The 18,051-nt window shown below is 40.3% G+C and overlaps 1 protein-coding gene across 1 annotated transcript; it reads right to left on the reverse strand.

The window, feature by feature from the left end:
* Nucleotides 1-1,284: 1,284 nt before the first annotated feature.
* dusp14 (dual specificity phosphatase 14) lies at nt 1,285-14,914 on the reverse strand. The gene is made up of 3 exons (XM_083548963.1): nt 14,570-14,914; nt 2,393-3,164; nt 1,285-2,263 (listed from the first exon to the last, which is right to left on the reverse strand). The coding sequence occupies exon 2, from the start codon at nt 3,074-3,076 to the stop codon at nt 2,435-2,437; it is 642 nt and encodes a 213-aa protein (XP_083405089.1). The 5' UTR covers nt 3,077-3,164; nt 14,570-14,914; the 3' UTR covers nt 1,285-2,263; nt 2,393-2,434.
* Nucleotides 14,915-18,051: the final 3,137 nt, after the last annotated feature.

Below are 18,051 nucleotides of genomic sequence, written 5' to 3' on the forward strand. Positions count from 1 at the left end.
TGTGCACCAAGCAACCTATATGAAGACATGGTTTGCCAGGGATGGAGCGAAAGAACCGGAGAGCTCTGACCTCAATCGTAATCAAACACATCTGGGATGCATTGGAACACACTGCACCCAAGAGCACCTTACCTGACATCAGTGTCTGATCTTATTAATGTTCATGCCTCAAAATCCAAAAAAACACATCGTATTTGGTCATATTATTTTTGGATCCTTTAAACATTGCGAGACTGGACAGATTTTGGCTATTCAGGGAAGAATAGTTTATGTATACTATAGTGTGTGATAACTAGAACAAAATGTTTTCATAATAATAATAAATGGTAACATTTTTATCACATAAAGAATTGTTAGTGCCAGCTGTGGTTTAAAAGGGGTAGCTTGGGGTCATAACCCATGCCATGCTTTATTAAACAAAAAAATAGGAAATTGTGTCCATATTACTTTTCTTAATCTTCTTAATTTTATCAGCCTGATGTTACTCTTGAAGGAAAATATGTAGAAATTAGCCATCTGTATACGCAGGGCCAGTGCTTTCTACTGTACAGTGCATCACTTTTCCCACATTTTATGTTACAGCCTTATTACAAAAGGGATTAAATTCATACAGTTTATAAGAATGATGATAATGGCTTCGTGATCGTGTCCCGTCTGCTTATGTGATTACAATACGACTGCAAAGTTTCGAAGAAACAGCTCAACACAGGGGTGATGCATGATGTGGAACAGAGCGGCAAGGGCTCCTCACAATGGCGGCTCAACCAGCCTTTATATTCTCTGGTGTGAGGGGCATTCAAACACCACCTAGGGACTTCTTTTTTAAGGCTGAACCCATTTCTTTGAAATTAGCAGACAGGACACAGTCATTAAGTCCTAACTGGTTATGACGCCAAAATTCCTTTTTGCCCAGCAGTCACACTATCACCATTCTTATCAAAGGCTTGTTGTGCACCATTTTAACTAATGGCAAGGTTCTAAACGAGCTCGCACTGGTTCCAAACAATTACAGAAGCCCCAGTCGCCAACTCCTAGTTCAGAAATTTCCCGTTTCTATGCGCCACCCTGTATTATAATGAATCAGTTATTCTTGCATGTTTTAGGAAACTGGCTTCTGTAATTAGAACAATAACAAATACACTGTGTAGAATGTGCAAAATAAGCAAAAGAAAAGCAGGTCCTCTTGTAAATTTGCTGGAGTGCCCCGGAAAAACGTTGATTGGCTCAAGTCTGCATGTACAAACGTATAATACCTACAAACAGGCATTGCAAAAAAACGAAACGTTTATTTTCGTAACACTTTATTAATTTTAGCATAATTATTCATATTCTCAACCTTTTTATATTATTTTATGACATGACTAGACAGTTGACTTTATGAATACTCTCCCTCATGACTTCTCCAGCCATAATCATATAAATGAGTGTGTATTAAAAAAAAAAAATGCTTAATAGGACAAACAATTAATTATTTGTAAACTAAGAAGAAAACTGCAAAAGTATCAAAAGGATTCAATGATCTGTTCAATTCAATTAGGAAATATACTAAAACACAGCTCCCAAATGTCTTTTTTGACAGCACCATTTTTTTTCTGGTTCCCACCTGTTCTTATCTGTAATGATGCTTATTTATTTATTATAAAATCGTTTAATAAAGCAGACCAGTTCATTATTATTATTATTATTATTATTATTATTATTATTATTATTATTATTATTCTTAGTAGTTTGACTGGTCATTTAAACATGTTTCCTCTAAAATCCAATAACCCAAAAACAAGTAGCCTAGAAATAATTTTAACTTGTACCTACTGTGTTAGAGGAAAGTTCTGGAATAAAAAGATATATGGCTTTAATAAACAGCCAACGTGTAATTATACACATGTAAATAATAAGGCCAATATTTAATTAGTTTGATTATGTTCATTAAATAAAACCCTGGTTTAAGTGAACCTATTCCAAAATGCTGAGGCTTTTAGTTACTTTCCCTAAACAATCCTATTCAGAAATCTACCTAAAAATGCTACCAGTAATCGAGGACAGATTGCTGCCTCAGAAAAAAAGATATCAGGACAACTGGAACATCATCATCATATTATTCAGAGCCAATTCAGATACTTTTATCACTTTCTTCCAGTGCCTTAAAAGTTGGACTTCGGCCTCCCACCTCAAGATCATCTTCCTAAACAAGAATAGCTCAATGTCTGTTACTGTGGATGTCACCTGGAATCTCAACTTGGTCTTTCTTCCTCCTCTCTCACCACTGGTGGAAAAAAAAAGACAGTGGTGTGTGTCTCAGTGTTGAACACTTAACATTGACGTTTGTCTCGGTGTTTGCAAATTGTCAGCAGCCTGGGCGATTCACGAGTTCACTGATTAGATTCCTGCTCACCTTCCATTGTTCCTGTATCGGGAAAAAGCCCCACTTCTTTCTTTACAGGCCCCAGTAAGGTGCCAGGTTCCTACGATCACGCTCGTAAACATCGGGAATGACCCCGTATGGCGTCTGAACCATCTTCACAGAGGTCTTGCCGAAGAGTTTGCGCTCGTAGTCAATAAGCTGCCGCCAGAACCCACCGTTGGGCCGAATGACAGGCCGTCGCGCCTTTACCCAGGCATGTGCCTCAGCTAGAGACACGCCGTGGTACTTCATGAGGTAGGCGAGGCAGAGCGAGGCTGAGCGACTTACGCCGGCAGCGCAGTGCACCAGCACGGCACCGTGCTTCCGCCCCACGCTGTGGATCTTGTCTGCTACGCTGTCGAAATACAGCGCTATAGGTGAGTGTGGTGCATCTGCCAGCGGGACCTTTACATACTCCACATGTGGCCAGTTGAAATTTGGCAGCTCGATGGTGGCATTTATTACGCACGTGATTCCCTTGGAAAGCAGCAGGCCACGATTGGATGCTATGGCACCGCGACTGAGGAATAGCGTGGGGGTGATTTGGGCGATGCCACCGAGCAAACTGCCCTGCTCAGCCAATAGTCTGGGCACAGCCGGACTCGGCATTGTGGAGCTGCGGTGGTGGTGATGATGATGCTGGTTGTGGAAGAAACCTTGGCTGCGGGAGCCCATTTAGGAAGCGATCTGGAACAAGCTCAGGAACTTCAAGTGTAATTGTAGGTGTTCCCTCAAAAATCCGCCATCATTTTAAGCAGTAGATCTGAAACAAACCAAGCAACATGCAAATTCGTTTAAAAGTGAAAATAAAAGCCTAGCAATTTCTAATGTGTCTTGAGCAACATATTGCTCTAAAACAGGGGTCCCCAAACTACACTTGGAACGGCCCACTGCCAGAGAATGCCAGAGTTAAAAAATGTTAATTTAAATATTTTTTTACTCATATCATATCTGTATATGATAATAAAATAAATATATGTATAAACTAATACTTTTAAACAAAAATTTCCCTTATTAACGTCGGGGCACCGATAGTCGTTTGCCGGCAAAAATCCATAGTCCGATAGTCATTACTGTTTATGACGAGAGCGGCCACTAGAAGCGAATCATTAACGCCACGTGCTGTTTGTTTTTACACACGAGATGGCGTGCTGCACGGAGAGCGCTTTATTATATTTCTAAATTAGATTTATAAATTAATATATGAATTTTTTTTTTTTTTTTCTTCACATTTTTAAGTACTGGGTTTTTTGTAATAAAGTTCAGTACTATTTTACATGGAATGTTTTTTTATCCAGTATCTATTTTAAATCGGTTAACCCAGCCATTAGGGGGGCACAAGCCAATGTACTCTTAGTGCCGGTCCCAAGCCCGGGTAAATGGGGAGGGTTGCGTTAGGAAGGGCATCCAGCGTAAAACATGTGCCAAATCAAATATGCGGATCACAAATGAGAATTTCATACCGGATCGGTCGAGGCCCGGGTTAACAACGGTTAACCACAGGTATCGTTAGCCGACAGGGTACCGGTGGAAATTGGGCTACTGTTGGCCGAAGGAGGAGAAGGAGAGGAGGAAGGCGTCTACAGAGACGGCAGGAAAAGGAGCAGTGTAGGAGAGTAGAGGTTCGGGTTGGTACTCTAAATGTTGGTACTATGACGGGTAAAGGGAGAGAGATAGCTGATATGATGGAGAGGAGAAAGGTAGATGTGTTGTGTGTTCAGGAGACCAAGTGGAAAGGGAGTAAGGCCAGGAACATTGGAGGTGGGTTTAAACTGTTTTATCATGGTGTGGATGGGAAGAGAAATGGTGTAGGGGTGATTCTGCAGGAAGCGTACAGTAAGAGTGTAGTGGAGGTGAAGAGAGTTTCTGATAGGGTGATGATCGTGAAGGTGGAAGTTGAAGGGATGATGATAAATGTCATCAGTGCCTATGCTCCACAAGTTGGCTGTGAGATGGAGGAGAAAGAAAGATTCTGGAGTGAATTAGATGAAGTGGTAGATGGTGTACCTAGGAAAGAACGATTGGTGATTGGGGCAGACTTTAATGGGCATGTAGGTGAAGGGAACAGAGGTGATGAGGAGGTGATGGGTAGGTATGGTTTTAAGGAGAGGAATGTGGAAGGGCAGATGGTGGTAGATTTTGCTAAAAGGATGGAAATGGCAGTGGTGAACACGTATTTTAAGAAGAAGGAGGATCATAGGGTGACGTATAAGAGTGGAGGAAGGTGCACACAGGTGGATTATCTTCTGTGTAGGAGATGCAACCTGAAGGAGATTGGAGACTGTAAGGTGTTGGCGGGGGACAGTGTAGCTAGACAGCATCGGATGGTGGTCTGTAGGATGGTTTTGGAGGCGAAGAAGAAGAGGAGGAAAGTAAGGTTTGAAAGAAGAATAAGATGGTGGAAACTGAAGGAGGAAGAGTGTAGTGTGAGGTTCAGGGAAGAGGTCAGACAGGGGCTTGGTGGTGGTGAAGAGGTGCCGGATGATTGGGCAACTACTGCAGGAGTGATGAGGGAGGCAGCTAGAAAAGTACTTGGTGTGACATCTGGAAATAGAAAGCAAGACAAGGAGACGTGGTGGTGGAATGAGGAAGTGCAGGAGAGCATTAGGGGAAAGAGATTGGCAAAACAGAAGTGGGATCGACAGAGTGATGAGAAAAGTAGGCAGGAGTACAAGGAGATGCGGCAGCAGGTTAAAAGGGATGTGGCGAAAGCCAAGGAAAAGGCATATGAGGAACTGTATAAGAGGTTGGACACTAAGAAAGGAGAAAAGGATTTATACCGATTGGCCAAGCAGAGGGACCGAGCTGGGAAGGATGTACTGCAAGTTAGAGCAATAAAGGATGGAGAGGGAAATGTGTTGACTAGTGAGGAGAGTGTGTTGAGAAGATGGAGGGAGTATTTTGAGCAGCTGATGAATGAGGAAAATCAGAGAGAGAGAAGGTTGGAGAATGTGGAGTTGGTGAAGCAGGATGTAGATGGGATTAGTAAGGAGGAAGTGAGAGCAGCGATTAAGAGGATGAAGAATGGAAAGTCGGTTGGACCAGATGACATACCGGTAGAAGCGTGGAGATGTTTAGGAGAGATGGCAGTGGAGTTTTTAACCAGATTGTTTAACAGGATTCTGGAAGGGGAGAGGATGCCTGAGGAATGGAGAAGGAGTGTGCTGGTACCGATCTTTAAGCATAAGGGAGATGTGCAGACCTGCAGTAACTACAGGGGAATTAAGTTGATCAGTCACACCATGAAGTTATGGGAAAGAGTAGTGGAAGCCAGGCTGAGAGAAGAGGTGACCATCTGTGAGCAACAGTATGGTTTCATGCCGAGGAAGAGCACCACAGATCCCTTATTTGCTTTGAGGATGTTGATGGAGAAGTATAGAGAAGGACAGAAGGAGCTGCATTGTGTATTTGTGGATTTAGAGAAAGCGTACGACAGGGTGCCGAGAGAGGAGTTGTGGTATTGTATGAGGAAGTCAGGTGTGTCAGAGAAGTATGTGAGGGTGGTGCAGGACATGTATGAGGACAGTGTGACGGCAGTAAAGTGTGCAGTAGGTACGACAGACTGGTTCAGGGTGAAGGTTGGACTGCATCAAGGATCGGCCCTGAGCCCTTTCCTGTTTGCAGTGGTGATGGACAGGTTGACGGACGAGGTCAGACAGGAGTCTCCCTGGACTATGATGTTTGCAGATGATATTGTGATTTGTGGTGAGAGTAGAGAGCAGGTTGAGAAGAGCCTGGAGAGGTGGAGATATGCGCTGGAGAGAAGGGGAATGAAAGTCAGTAGGAGTAAGACAGAGTACATGTGTGTGAATGAGAGGGAGGACAGTGGAGTGATGCGGTTGCAGGGAGAAGAGGTGGAGAAGGTGGAGGAGTTCAGGTACCTGGGGTCAACAGTGCAAAGTAATGGAGAGTGTGTTAGGGAAGTAAAGAAAAGAGTGCAGGCAGGGTGGAGTGGGTGGAGAAGAGTGACAGGAGTGATTTGTGATAGAAGAGTATCTGCAAGAATAAAAGGGAAAGTTTATAGGACTGTGGTGAGACCTGCGATGTTGTATGGATTAGAGACAGTGGCATTGAGTAAAAAACAGGAGGTGGAGCTGGAGGTAGCAGAGCTGAAGATGTTGAGGTGTTCGTTGGGAGTGACGAGGATGGACAAGATTAGAAATGAGTTTATTAGAGGGACAGCACATGTAGGATGTTTTGGTGACAAGGTGAGGGAGGCGAGATTGAGATGGTTTGGACATGTGCAGAGAAGGGACATGAATTATATTGGTAGAAAAATGCTGAAGATGGAGCCACCAGGTAGGAGGAAAAGAGGAAGGCCAAGGAGGAGGTTCATGGATGTGGTGAGGAAAGACATGCAGGTAGTTGGTGTAAAAGAGGCATATATAGAGGACAGGGTGGTATGGAGACGGATGATCCGCTGTGGCGACCCCTAATGGGAGCAGCCGAAAGAAGAAGATCTATTTTAAATCGGTTATCAGCAAGTACGATCCAACCTAGCTAGCGGTATCGGTAAAATTTCTAGTCGATCTCTAGATCCTAACCTAATTATTTGTTAGATTCAGCCACCAACCATATGCATAAATAAGTAAATGTTTTGATTTCAATAGTGATGTATATGAAAAAATTTTGGTTAATAATGCTTTTAATAGGCTTTATATCTCTTGTAATGTAATGCTCATTTGTGTGTGTGTGTGTATGTATATATATATATATATATATATATATATATATATATATATATATATATATATATATATATATATATATAACAAAATAATAAACCAATCTAGTACTGTAAATAAAAACATTTAAAATCTTAATAAAATCTCCACAGTAATACTGCTAGTCACTCCAGCCCATGTCATATATTGTTTCAGACCGACTCTACCCCCAACTAAAGAAAGGAAAAATTATGTGGCCCTCACAGAAAAACTTTGGGGATGCCTGATCTAAAACAAGTGAATTTTCTTTGAATGTACTTTAAACATGAAAATAAACAGCTGTTCACGGCATAATATCTAACAAACTGTTGACATGCTTCATTCTAAATAATGAAATGACTCCTTTCCACCGGCCAGAGACATTATCATTAGCATGCTTTGGTGGTGATGCAGGGTTAAGATGAACTAATTGCTACTCAATGAGGTGTGCTCAGGGTGCTGTTTACTCATGGACCAGGAGGAGGCTGATGAACAAAAGATCAGAAGGTGATCATGAAATCAGATATTACAGATTACAGCAAGGTGAGTGTTACCACAATGCAAACAAAAGAGATTTTTTTATCAACAATTCTTTAGTTTCAGCTTTACCAGGGAACCATGAAGTGAGCTTTGGATTGCAACTGATACTGACTGACTAACGAAATATTTTTGACTTAATGAAATTAAACTTTGTTACACAACTGCCCATTTTGATATAGCACACATAGAAGGAACCATACAGAGTGAAATTGTTACTAAATCACACTCAATCGGATGAAGATGGATTCCCTTTTGAAATGATAGCGAGAAATTAATAAATTTAAAATGCATACTATGAATCTATGAGTTTCTTTAAAGCTGCTTTTTGGCGAATTAAATTCCGCTGCTCAGCTTGAAACCGTGCATTTCACACCGAGGCCTTCAGTAGTGTCCTCCCTGAGTCAATTTACTGCTTACTACCGTCATTATGACGCCACAGCTATAGATGCCATTAGTATTATACAGAAATGCAGTATAACAGAGTGCTGCATCACAGACAGGTATCTCCAGTGAGAATGAATGCCATTACTAAAGCGAGAAACCCAATGTACACAATTCAGCAAGTCTCCTTTCACTGCAGCCACAGCTGACATCATCATCTCTAGCAGAAGCATTGAGATGTACCCGAACCCTCATAAAATGACCCCTGGTTTTCTCTGCATTTGTTCCATAGGTTCAATTTAAAATTAGGGCAAATTGTGTTTTTCTGCAAATTCTATAAGAATGAAAAATCAAAAAGCTCAACAACTGTTTTATATCTGCAACCAAATCAATCTCTTCTTTTCTGTCAGTCATTGTGGAATAAAAATACAACTATAAGATTCACACACATATATATATATATATATATATATATATATATATATATATATATATATATATATATATATATATATATATCTGAACTTGTGAAGTTTGCAACAGATGCATTTTGATAGCTCCGACTCCTGACCATGTAATGAAAGGATGTAAAAATACAGATGAGTTCTAAAGCCTGCGAGCGAGCCTGGAGTAAGCAAATTGCAGATTGCTTAAAAAACAGCCTCAAACAACACAGAGTATGTTGTCTATCCAGTCAGATAGGAACTCTTATACAGACAGTTGTGTGTGCTGCTTCTAGAAGGAGCGCACCCAAAAAATAAAAAATAAATAAAGAGAAAAGGCTATTGGGAATTATTGTATACATATTGGACAAAATATATTAAAACGTAAATCAGTCACTCTAAAAGCGTTTAAGTCATCACAAAAGGCCTTGCTGGCCTGGACGGTCTGCCACTGTTCTGACTATTTAATACTATTTGCAACCAGTTATGCAATAATAACTTTGCTTATAATAATCTAAACTTTGGGGGATTTTTACAGGCACTGGTTCCCTCAATCTAATATTTAACATTATTTGGGGTCCCACTGGGCATCATGTGGACTCAGTTTCTTCAAATTTTACAGAACCTCAGTGTGTTATAACACTACAATATCATCAGTGGTGGATAGTAATGTAATGTTAAGTAAAGTAAACTAAAGTAATGAAATTTGTAACTGTACCTCAAAAGCTTTTTCACGTATCCGTACTTTACTTAATTATTTCCACTTTACTACATTTCAAAGTCAGATATCTTACTTTTTTACTCAACTACATTTTGTGAAATCAGTTGTTCCTTTTTATTTATTAACAGATAAAAACTTAACTGATCAAACACACCCAGACACCAATCAGGCGTGCACTGCACTGTTTTGAACTTGTTCTGATTGACGCTTGGTGGTATCTACCTACAACCAACATACAGTTCAGCATCATTTCAACAGCAAGCAGAACATTTAGAGAGGAAAAAATGATGGAAGAAACTCCTGACTCGAACTCACCACAACACCCGTTGCCTTATTTGTTGTGATTTTTTAAGGTTTTGTGCTAATGATAATTGTAATAGATATCAATTATTCTATTAATAGATCGGTGTACTAAGAATAACAGAGTCTTAGGAACATTATAGCCATAATAAATTATAGTACTTTGGATACTTAAGTTTAAAGGCTTACATTTAAAGGCTAATATTCTTTTGCTTTTATTTAAGTAAAAGTTTAAACTGAGCACTTTTACTTTTACAGGAGTCATATTTTGCTGCGTGTATCTCTACTACATAACTCAACTACATGGTTTTTGTACTTCATCTAACAATGAATATCATAGATAATGTGTTCTGTGCAATGCAGCCCTGGAGCATGGATATGTCTTTCTTTGCATCCACCTTCTGCTTGTGGAGAATGGGGTGCTTGCAGGGAATTGCAGATCTGCCTGCATTGTAATGGGTCGTTCATGAACATTCAGTTTGAACGAGTCTATAATGTGACTCAGAGAATGAGTCGTTTCAAAGAGTGATTCATTTATTTTCTATTGGACGTGCATAAGTAAAGCATCACAAAGTATCCGTAGTTTATGTACAGGAAACAGAATTGAGTAATTCATCTCATGTGTCCTATGGTCTAGTCGTTTGTTCTTTTGTCACGTGTGACTCTCATGGTTGCTACACAATGCAATAAGATCAGGATTTTTTTGGTCCAAATCTTGACATTATTGTTACACTAATTATGGGAGTCATGTGACAAAAGAACGGACGAGAAGACACATACAAGAAGATTTTAAAGCTATCAGATTTTTCCTTTGCTGCATTAAGGGCTGAAATGATTCCTTTAGTAACCTCGAGCACTGTGTTTCCCCACGGACCATTAATACTGACACAGCATCCGCTAAACTCGGGACAGGTTAACCCAGAAGACACTGCAGAATAAAAAATGGAAGCGAGGAGCGAGAAGATTCAGGCCAAAAAAAAGACCAAGTTTTAAAAGTTTGGAAACTAAATCATAAAGAAAACACTGTACAGTGCGGTTACTGTTTTTGAAATTTAACATTGATTTTTTAATTTTTATGATTTCTAATTTATATTTGCATTTTGATGTAATATGGCAATTAAATGCACTAAATGGGTTTAGTTTTCAGAGATATTCTCGTATGCAATTTCAGCAATAAACATTTTTTTTTCAAAAAGGAAACAAATTGTTTATTGCTGAAATACTAAATATACAATAAAAATTATGACGGGTTTCATAAAATTTAATTTTAAGAAACCCGTCATATTTTCTCTTTTATATTTAGTATTGCTTTAAACAAAAAGTACCTCTTATCCAAATCCTCGATTCGAATAATCTGTAAAATACACGATTATTAAAACAATCCATAGCTGTAGCCTTACTGCATTGTCATATTTACATTATTGGAAGCTGGTGTATGTAGGCGTGTTGGGGATCTGCTTATTAAAATGTAACATTTTATTTCTTATCAAAGGAACAAAATGAACTTAATGACCCAGACAAAAAATTAGTTCATTTTAATGAACAGGATTCACTAAAATGATCTGATCTTTCCATCACTACTGCTTTTATTCTCTCCCTCTTTCTCTCTCATTTAATTAAAGCTCTCTGCAAATGTAATATATCACACTTCATCACTTCCCTGCAAGGTGTTTCAGGGTCCAGCAGGCTCCACTGCACTCTGATGAAAGCTTCTCTCAACTTGATTATCAGGCAACAAATATCAGAGCAGAAACAGTAAATATGCATTGAATCTGATGGCTGTGCAGGCAGCAACTGTGCCTTCTCCTCACACTATCATGTTTTCCATGCCGGTGTGTCAGGAGCAACATGTGGCGGCTTCAGCCATCCTCTCCCCCACAACAACTCCTCTAAGTATGTTTATTCGCAGTCAATCTGATGCCTACGTACCCCTTTAATAATCTCATCCCATCTGTTTTTCTCGGGTGCGCTGGGAATCAGCGTGTCACGCTCAATCTGCGAGTCCAGCTGCTGCGAGTGTCTTTGAACCTCTTTTGTTTTGTAAATCAGTCGATTACAAATTCTGCGAGGGTTCGACTTGCGGTAACGTCTGTCTTCTGAATCGGGCTCAGACGAACCACTCGTCATTGTCCTGTCAATCATTATTCACCACATATGTTCTGGAAGTGTTGCTATGGTGCCTGTGTGTCGAGCTGAAATCCAAGGTAGGCATGGGAACACAAACGGACAGAAACCTGATACTGTGACTCCATTGAAGTGACAAACAAATCTTACTGCTGTTTGCGTTGCAGTGGTCCGGTGACCAGACAGGTCACACATGGACAAAACAACCTTTCCCAGATTCTGCTCTAGCAGAAAAAAGCACATGCATGACCAACTATGGGGCTTTTTTCTTGGTGGGGTGGTGGAGCCTTTTTCTCATTGTCAATATAATTCAGAACCAATTTGGTATACAAATATATTAGTTCTTCTTTTTTTTTTCTTTCTAAATGTTAAAGCACGTTTCAGAATGTTTTATACGAAGGATCGAGAGTGCTTTTTTTTCTCTTTATATCATCAGTGCAGCAAAAAGTCACATTGGAGTGGATTTTATTCTGAGGTTAGTTTAAATTGGTTTCGGGTTGTCTACCTATCAACCCATGTTATCTCTACAATCCCACATCGCACTAGACCCTAGATTTGACTTATTATTGACTGATTTTCTGCCAAACAACACTCTCAGGAGGTTTCTCTCATAATATAAATATGTTTTCTTTAAAAGTCTTTAAGAGCTGGTGGTGGTGGGGTCCATATCCCTGATTTATTTCAATATATATGTACTATGGAAACGATTTGTTTTAACCTTTGTTGCATGACTTACATGGCTGGTCACATGGCAAGCTAGGGCAGGCAAGGAGACACTTCACAAATTAACACGAGTTCATAAGCGTTGCTTCAACAACATGGAATTGCATATAGGCCAAAGAAACCAGGCATGCAAAAGATTGTGTGTCCTAATTTCACCCTGTGCAGCTGCTGTCTTTTACATAGGAACACATTCGCACATGCATTTTTAGACCATTTTATTTAATCAGACAATCATTTGGCCACAGTTCAGGGCGTAGAATCATTCAGATACAGGTCATGATCTTCAGTTAATCTTTAAACTGAATCTTAATCTGTTGCTTTAATCATGGCCTAGATGTTGGTATCAGATGGGCTGGTTTAAGAGAGAAACTGTTGATCTGGGATTTTCACACACAACAATCTCTAGTTTCCACAGAATAGTGTGGGAAAAAAAAAATTGAGTGAGCGACAGTTCTGTGGGTGGAAATTGCCTTGTTGATACAATAGGTCAGAGGAGAAAAACAGATTGGTTCAAGCTGCCAGGAAGGATTATAGTAACTCAAATAATCGCTTATGGTGAGCAGAAAATCATCTCAGCATCGACAGACACTGAACTTTGTTGTGTATGAGCTACAGGATCCACTCCTGTCAGCGCAGAGCACAAAGCTGAGGCTGTCATGGACACACAAACTGGACCGTTAAGTACTGGAAAAAGATCCATGTGACTTTTCTCCCTAATCTTTATCTGTCTAGGTTAAGTTAGTCTTTGAATTGTTTATGATTCCTGGTTTTGGCTGACAGAACCTGATATGGTTTTCTGCTTGTGTAGCTTTTCCACCATGAGGTTTGCTGTGTTGTGCATTCTTGAGATGCTTTTCTGCTCACAGCAGCTGTAAAAAGTGATTGAGTTATTATAGACTTTCTGTCAGTTTAGACCAGTTTGATCATTCTCCTCTGATCTCTCTCATCAACATGAGATTGTTTGTGTGAAAATCCCAGGAGATCAGCAGTTTCTGAAATACTCTAACCAGCCCATCTGGCACCGACAAACAAGATCACACTTTTTCTCCATTTTGATGTTTGAAGTGTACTGAAGCTCTTGACCTAAAATTATTTTATCCATCGTTCTGATTAGATACCTTCTTAAATGAGTAGGTATCTGACACTCATTCCACACTCCAACAGCAGTGTGTAATGACTCCTAGTAATGACTGCACATACACAAACACATCACACATGCTATATTCCTTAAACTGTCATCAGTATCACTCCAAAAGATACGCAGGCACACATTAGCTATGAGTGTATATGGTTGTGCTTTTTGGAGAGTCCGATTCCACCTGCGCAGACACGACGGGCAACGAGAGAAAACTGTGGAGGAACCTGAGCCTAGTGTCAAAATGGCAGCCTTTCTTCCAGACCAAACATGGACAGAACAGGAAGTAGAATCGATTCAGACTATACACAGTAGTCTTTTCAACAAGTGTTTGTACCAGTTCCATGTGGCTTATGATTAATCCCAGGCTTGTTGTCATTATCTAATGGAGACATGAAGTGTCCAATGCAATCATGGACTATTTATTGCTAGGTGAATTAGGCTTGAGGAATGTGAATGCTGGGGAGATCTCCCTTCAGTCTCACACTATAGGAATGAATTCGGATCGGATTATAAATGGAAGCTCCCAGAATTGAACTCTGAGACATAACAGTACATCATAATAATAAAACAAAAAACATTATTATTAATAATAATTATAATACAAATTATTATTTCTATTTATAATCGACCAGGACTTATACTACCACAAGCTACCACGATAATCAAGCTGTAAGTACAACACCAGGGGTTGCCATAGTTACCAGAGCATTGGTGGGTTGGTAGTAGGGTAGGATGCGGTGATGCACGTAGCCACGACCTACTACACCCCCCACCCCCACCCCGCCCCCCTGTACAAATCCTAGTGTAGATCCAATAAACTTACACAAGAAAAAGCGACGCGTGTTAAAGTGTTCTGCGTTTAGACGAACATCACGTGCATCACGTGTCGAGAAAGAGCAGTATTCCAGTGTAAAAACGGGCACCGAATAAATGCTAATTTTTAGGCTTTTTTTTTTTTTTAAAAAAAGGTTAAACATTTCGTACAATTCGCAAGAGACCCACAAATAAATACATCAATAAATAACAAACACTGCACGCGACCTCACACGCCGCTCGGTTGTGTTCCAGATGCTTCCAGCGGCGCGCGCAACTCACCTGCTCAGGTTCAAGCGCCGATTATTAAAAAACCTCTGCGAGATTCCGCGTGAAGCCTGGAACCTGGGCACGAGACGCGAGCGTGTGTGTGTGTGTGTGTGTGTGAGTGCGTGAGAGAGTGTGTATGAGCCTCAGGTTGCTCTGGTCATGACCGATCCGCGTCACACACTTCATCCGGAGCGGACAGAGACGCGCTGCGTGCTGGAGAGACGCGTTTCAGTGTGACTAAAAGCGGTGAAACGTGTCCGGGTCTATACACACACACACACACACACACACACACACCGCTTCAGTAACCAGCACGGGGCGCCCTCCCCTCCTCATACTAATGCTGTTAAAGCCGAGGACACACACACACACACACACACACACACACACACACACACACTTAGTGATCCTGAGAAAGTGAGACATCTCAAATTTTTTCCACTATTATACTACTTTTTGTGCAAGTGAGGCAAAGAGTTGGATATAGTGTAAAAAACACACACACACACACACACACACAGCAAAAATACCAGGGCGACAACGTTGCCATGATCAGACACAAACAGTGCATGGAAAAGCTTGAAAGAAACAGGGTCGTTATGTGTGTGTGTAAAGACATTTAGATTTGGGCACACTCAAATAAACACTCAATACACACACACACACACACACACACACACACAGAGAGAGAAAGAGAGAGCTGTGTTTGCTGAGAAGGAAGAAATCCTGGAAACGTGAGACTGGGATCTAATCCACTATTAATCTACTTGTTTAGCTAGAGGGATGAACAGGCGGTGTAGTGTAGACAAAATGCACACACACACACACACACACACACACACACACACACACACACACACACACACACACACACTTAGTGATCCTGTAAAACTAAGACTGTCTTGAATTTTGGTCCACTATAATACTACTTCTTGTGCTAGTGGGGAAAACCACAATCCCATAAATGTAAATGTAAATGCAATGTAAATGTGTAGTCAGTAATATGTATTATGTTGTCAATAATGTGTTCAGTGGGGTTTGTTTATGAGAAATCTCTTTGATGAATGGGGAAGTGTGCGATCATAAAACACAGTCTACAGTCAATAATAATATCCATAATGCTGCATCTGATTTTATAACTAATAAGTGTTTTAGGTACAAGGTTTAAGGTTTAGAAAACAGATGCTAGCACGGTGCTAGCACACACAGTAGTAAGTGTGTCATTTTACTGATAGCCGGTGCACATCGCGGCCAGTCCTGTAATCAAGATGTCAGACAACAGTTAGTGCATGACTGGAACTTTGATGATGAAGTTTCTTGTGAATTAAGACTTCAAGCACAGTACAACGATGAGATGCTCAGCCGCAGTAAGACATTTGAATGGTGTAAATGTTTCAAACATGGTTATATGCTGTGCGTGGAACCTCTGATCCTGATTTATAACCTGTTGTGAAATTGCACGAAAGTCTTTTTGTGGAACCGTGAACACAACCATTCACAAGACTGCCCTAGGATCTAATAGCATATATTTCTATGCCGAATCTTTCCAGGCATCAGTTAAACAATGGGATACGTGCATAAATGTAGCAGGGGAGTATGTTCATGTGAAAAAAATAGATGCAGTTTTCACTCCTTGGAATCTATTTCTTGTATAATAGGACAGTGTCCATGGTGTAAAGCGCTATGCAAATAAAAAGTAACTAAACTGAATAGGTGCACTGAATAAACTATCAACTGTGTGAATAAATGAAGAAGGTTTGGGTTATTTGAACATATAAAAGAATTCTATATAGAAATGAACTTCCCTGTGAAAAAGGTAAAGAAACGTGCTTTATACTTGTCACGTGTACTTTATGTAGAGCACATCGTCAGCCATGTTACAGCACCATTGTGGTGCACTGGGGTCGCCACGGCGGATCATCCTTCTCCACCCCCCCGTCCTCTACATCTGCTTCTTTCACCCCAATCACCTGCATGTCTTCCCTCACCACATCCATAAACCCTCTCACTATACTGTACATAATGTAATAAACTATATCAAATTGCATTTTGAGCATCCAAATGTTCAGGCAATAACTGAGTGTTAATTGGGTTATAATCTGGACTGTTGAACCTCACACAGGAGTTCACACAAGTGCATTGAACTTCATGTAAAATGCTTGCTCCCATGCCAGGCTTCAGTCTTGTGTGTAGAGAGCATAAGAAGCGTATTCTTCTCAGGTATTTTATCTGGCCAGAGAAAATAAAAGCCTTTACTGTTTGGACTTTGAGGTCTTAGGAGGGAGGAGAGGAAAAAGCCTGAAAGGGTCAATGGCTCACCCAGTTTTTTTGGCTTGAGAGAGCACCCCAGGAGGCCAACAAGAAGGGTCGAATTTCCACAGTACAGCTTGAGAGGAAAGAGGAAAAGCTTTGCTTCGGACTGGAGGAAGTCTAGCTAATGCTTTGCCAAGTAAACTACTAAAATCTAGTTCTTGAAAGATCATCCTCAGTTCCAAATGTCTCATGCTACAAACACTGAAGAGCTGCTTCAAAGTGTAAAACTACCGTATCCCACCCACAATGAAGAAAATGTTTCTACTCCCAGATATTGTATTAAAAAAACACAATATACAGCAGATATTAAAAAAGTTTAGAAATGTTTTTAATTGTAGGTTTTTGAAATGTATTAAAGTAGAGGATTTAATGTCAAACAAAGGACAGAACATGGCAAAACAGTTTGTTATTTTGAGCTATCTACGATGCTTCCAATCGTGACCAGAGCTCCAGTCTAAGATGAAGAAAAGCAAACCCATAACATGATGCTGTCACAACAGTGCTTCATTCTGGTTGTGGTTTTCTCTGAGTGATAAGACATCTCATTTTTGTGCCCAACATTTCTAAGACTCATGCCCCGAAAGTTTACCTTAGTCTCATTGGACCACATAATTTGGGATAATTTAGGACAATTTGGAAGATATTTTTCCAGTGAGAAGTTGAGTTCAGGGAGTGACCAGTACTTGCAAGATATTTCTGTAGCTCCTTGTCATCTTCACGAATAAGGCTCCTTGTCCTGTTATCAATTTTCAAGTGTCCTGTTCTTTATCCTGTCTTCATGGTGCCCCATTTCCTCAGGTGTTGTTTGACAACAAGCTCCTGTACTTGCTTTGTAAGCTTTTGCAGAGCATGACACAAAATCAAGATGTTGAGAAAACCCAACAGAATCAACTGATCTTCATGTGGGGTTAAACAGAATGGCATCTCCGATGGCAAGTTTCTACTCATTATATTTGCATGAGATGGAATGAGTTTGCATGAGTTTAAATGTGATTAGTTCATTTTGTTCATAGTCATTTTGTAAATAGTTCATAGTCAATTATTAAACTTTGTGCACTCCAACGTACGTACATTTGTATATTTGTTCCCCATGAATTTGGGGTGTGTGGAAATATCAGCATACGTCAATAGGTGAATATGACGTATCACAACACTACTGAGGCCGAGGCGTGTCCTGAGAG

The sequence above is a fragment of the Silurus aristotelis genome, assembly GCF_946808225.1.
Source record: "Silurus aristotelis genome assembly, chromosome: 8".
Taxonomy (NCBI): domain Eukaryota; kingdom Metazoa; phylum Chordata; class Actinopteri; order Siluriformes; family Siluridae; genus Silurus; species Silurus aristotelis.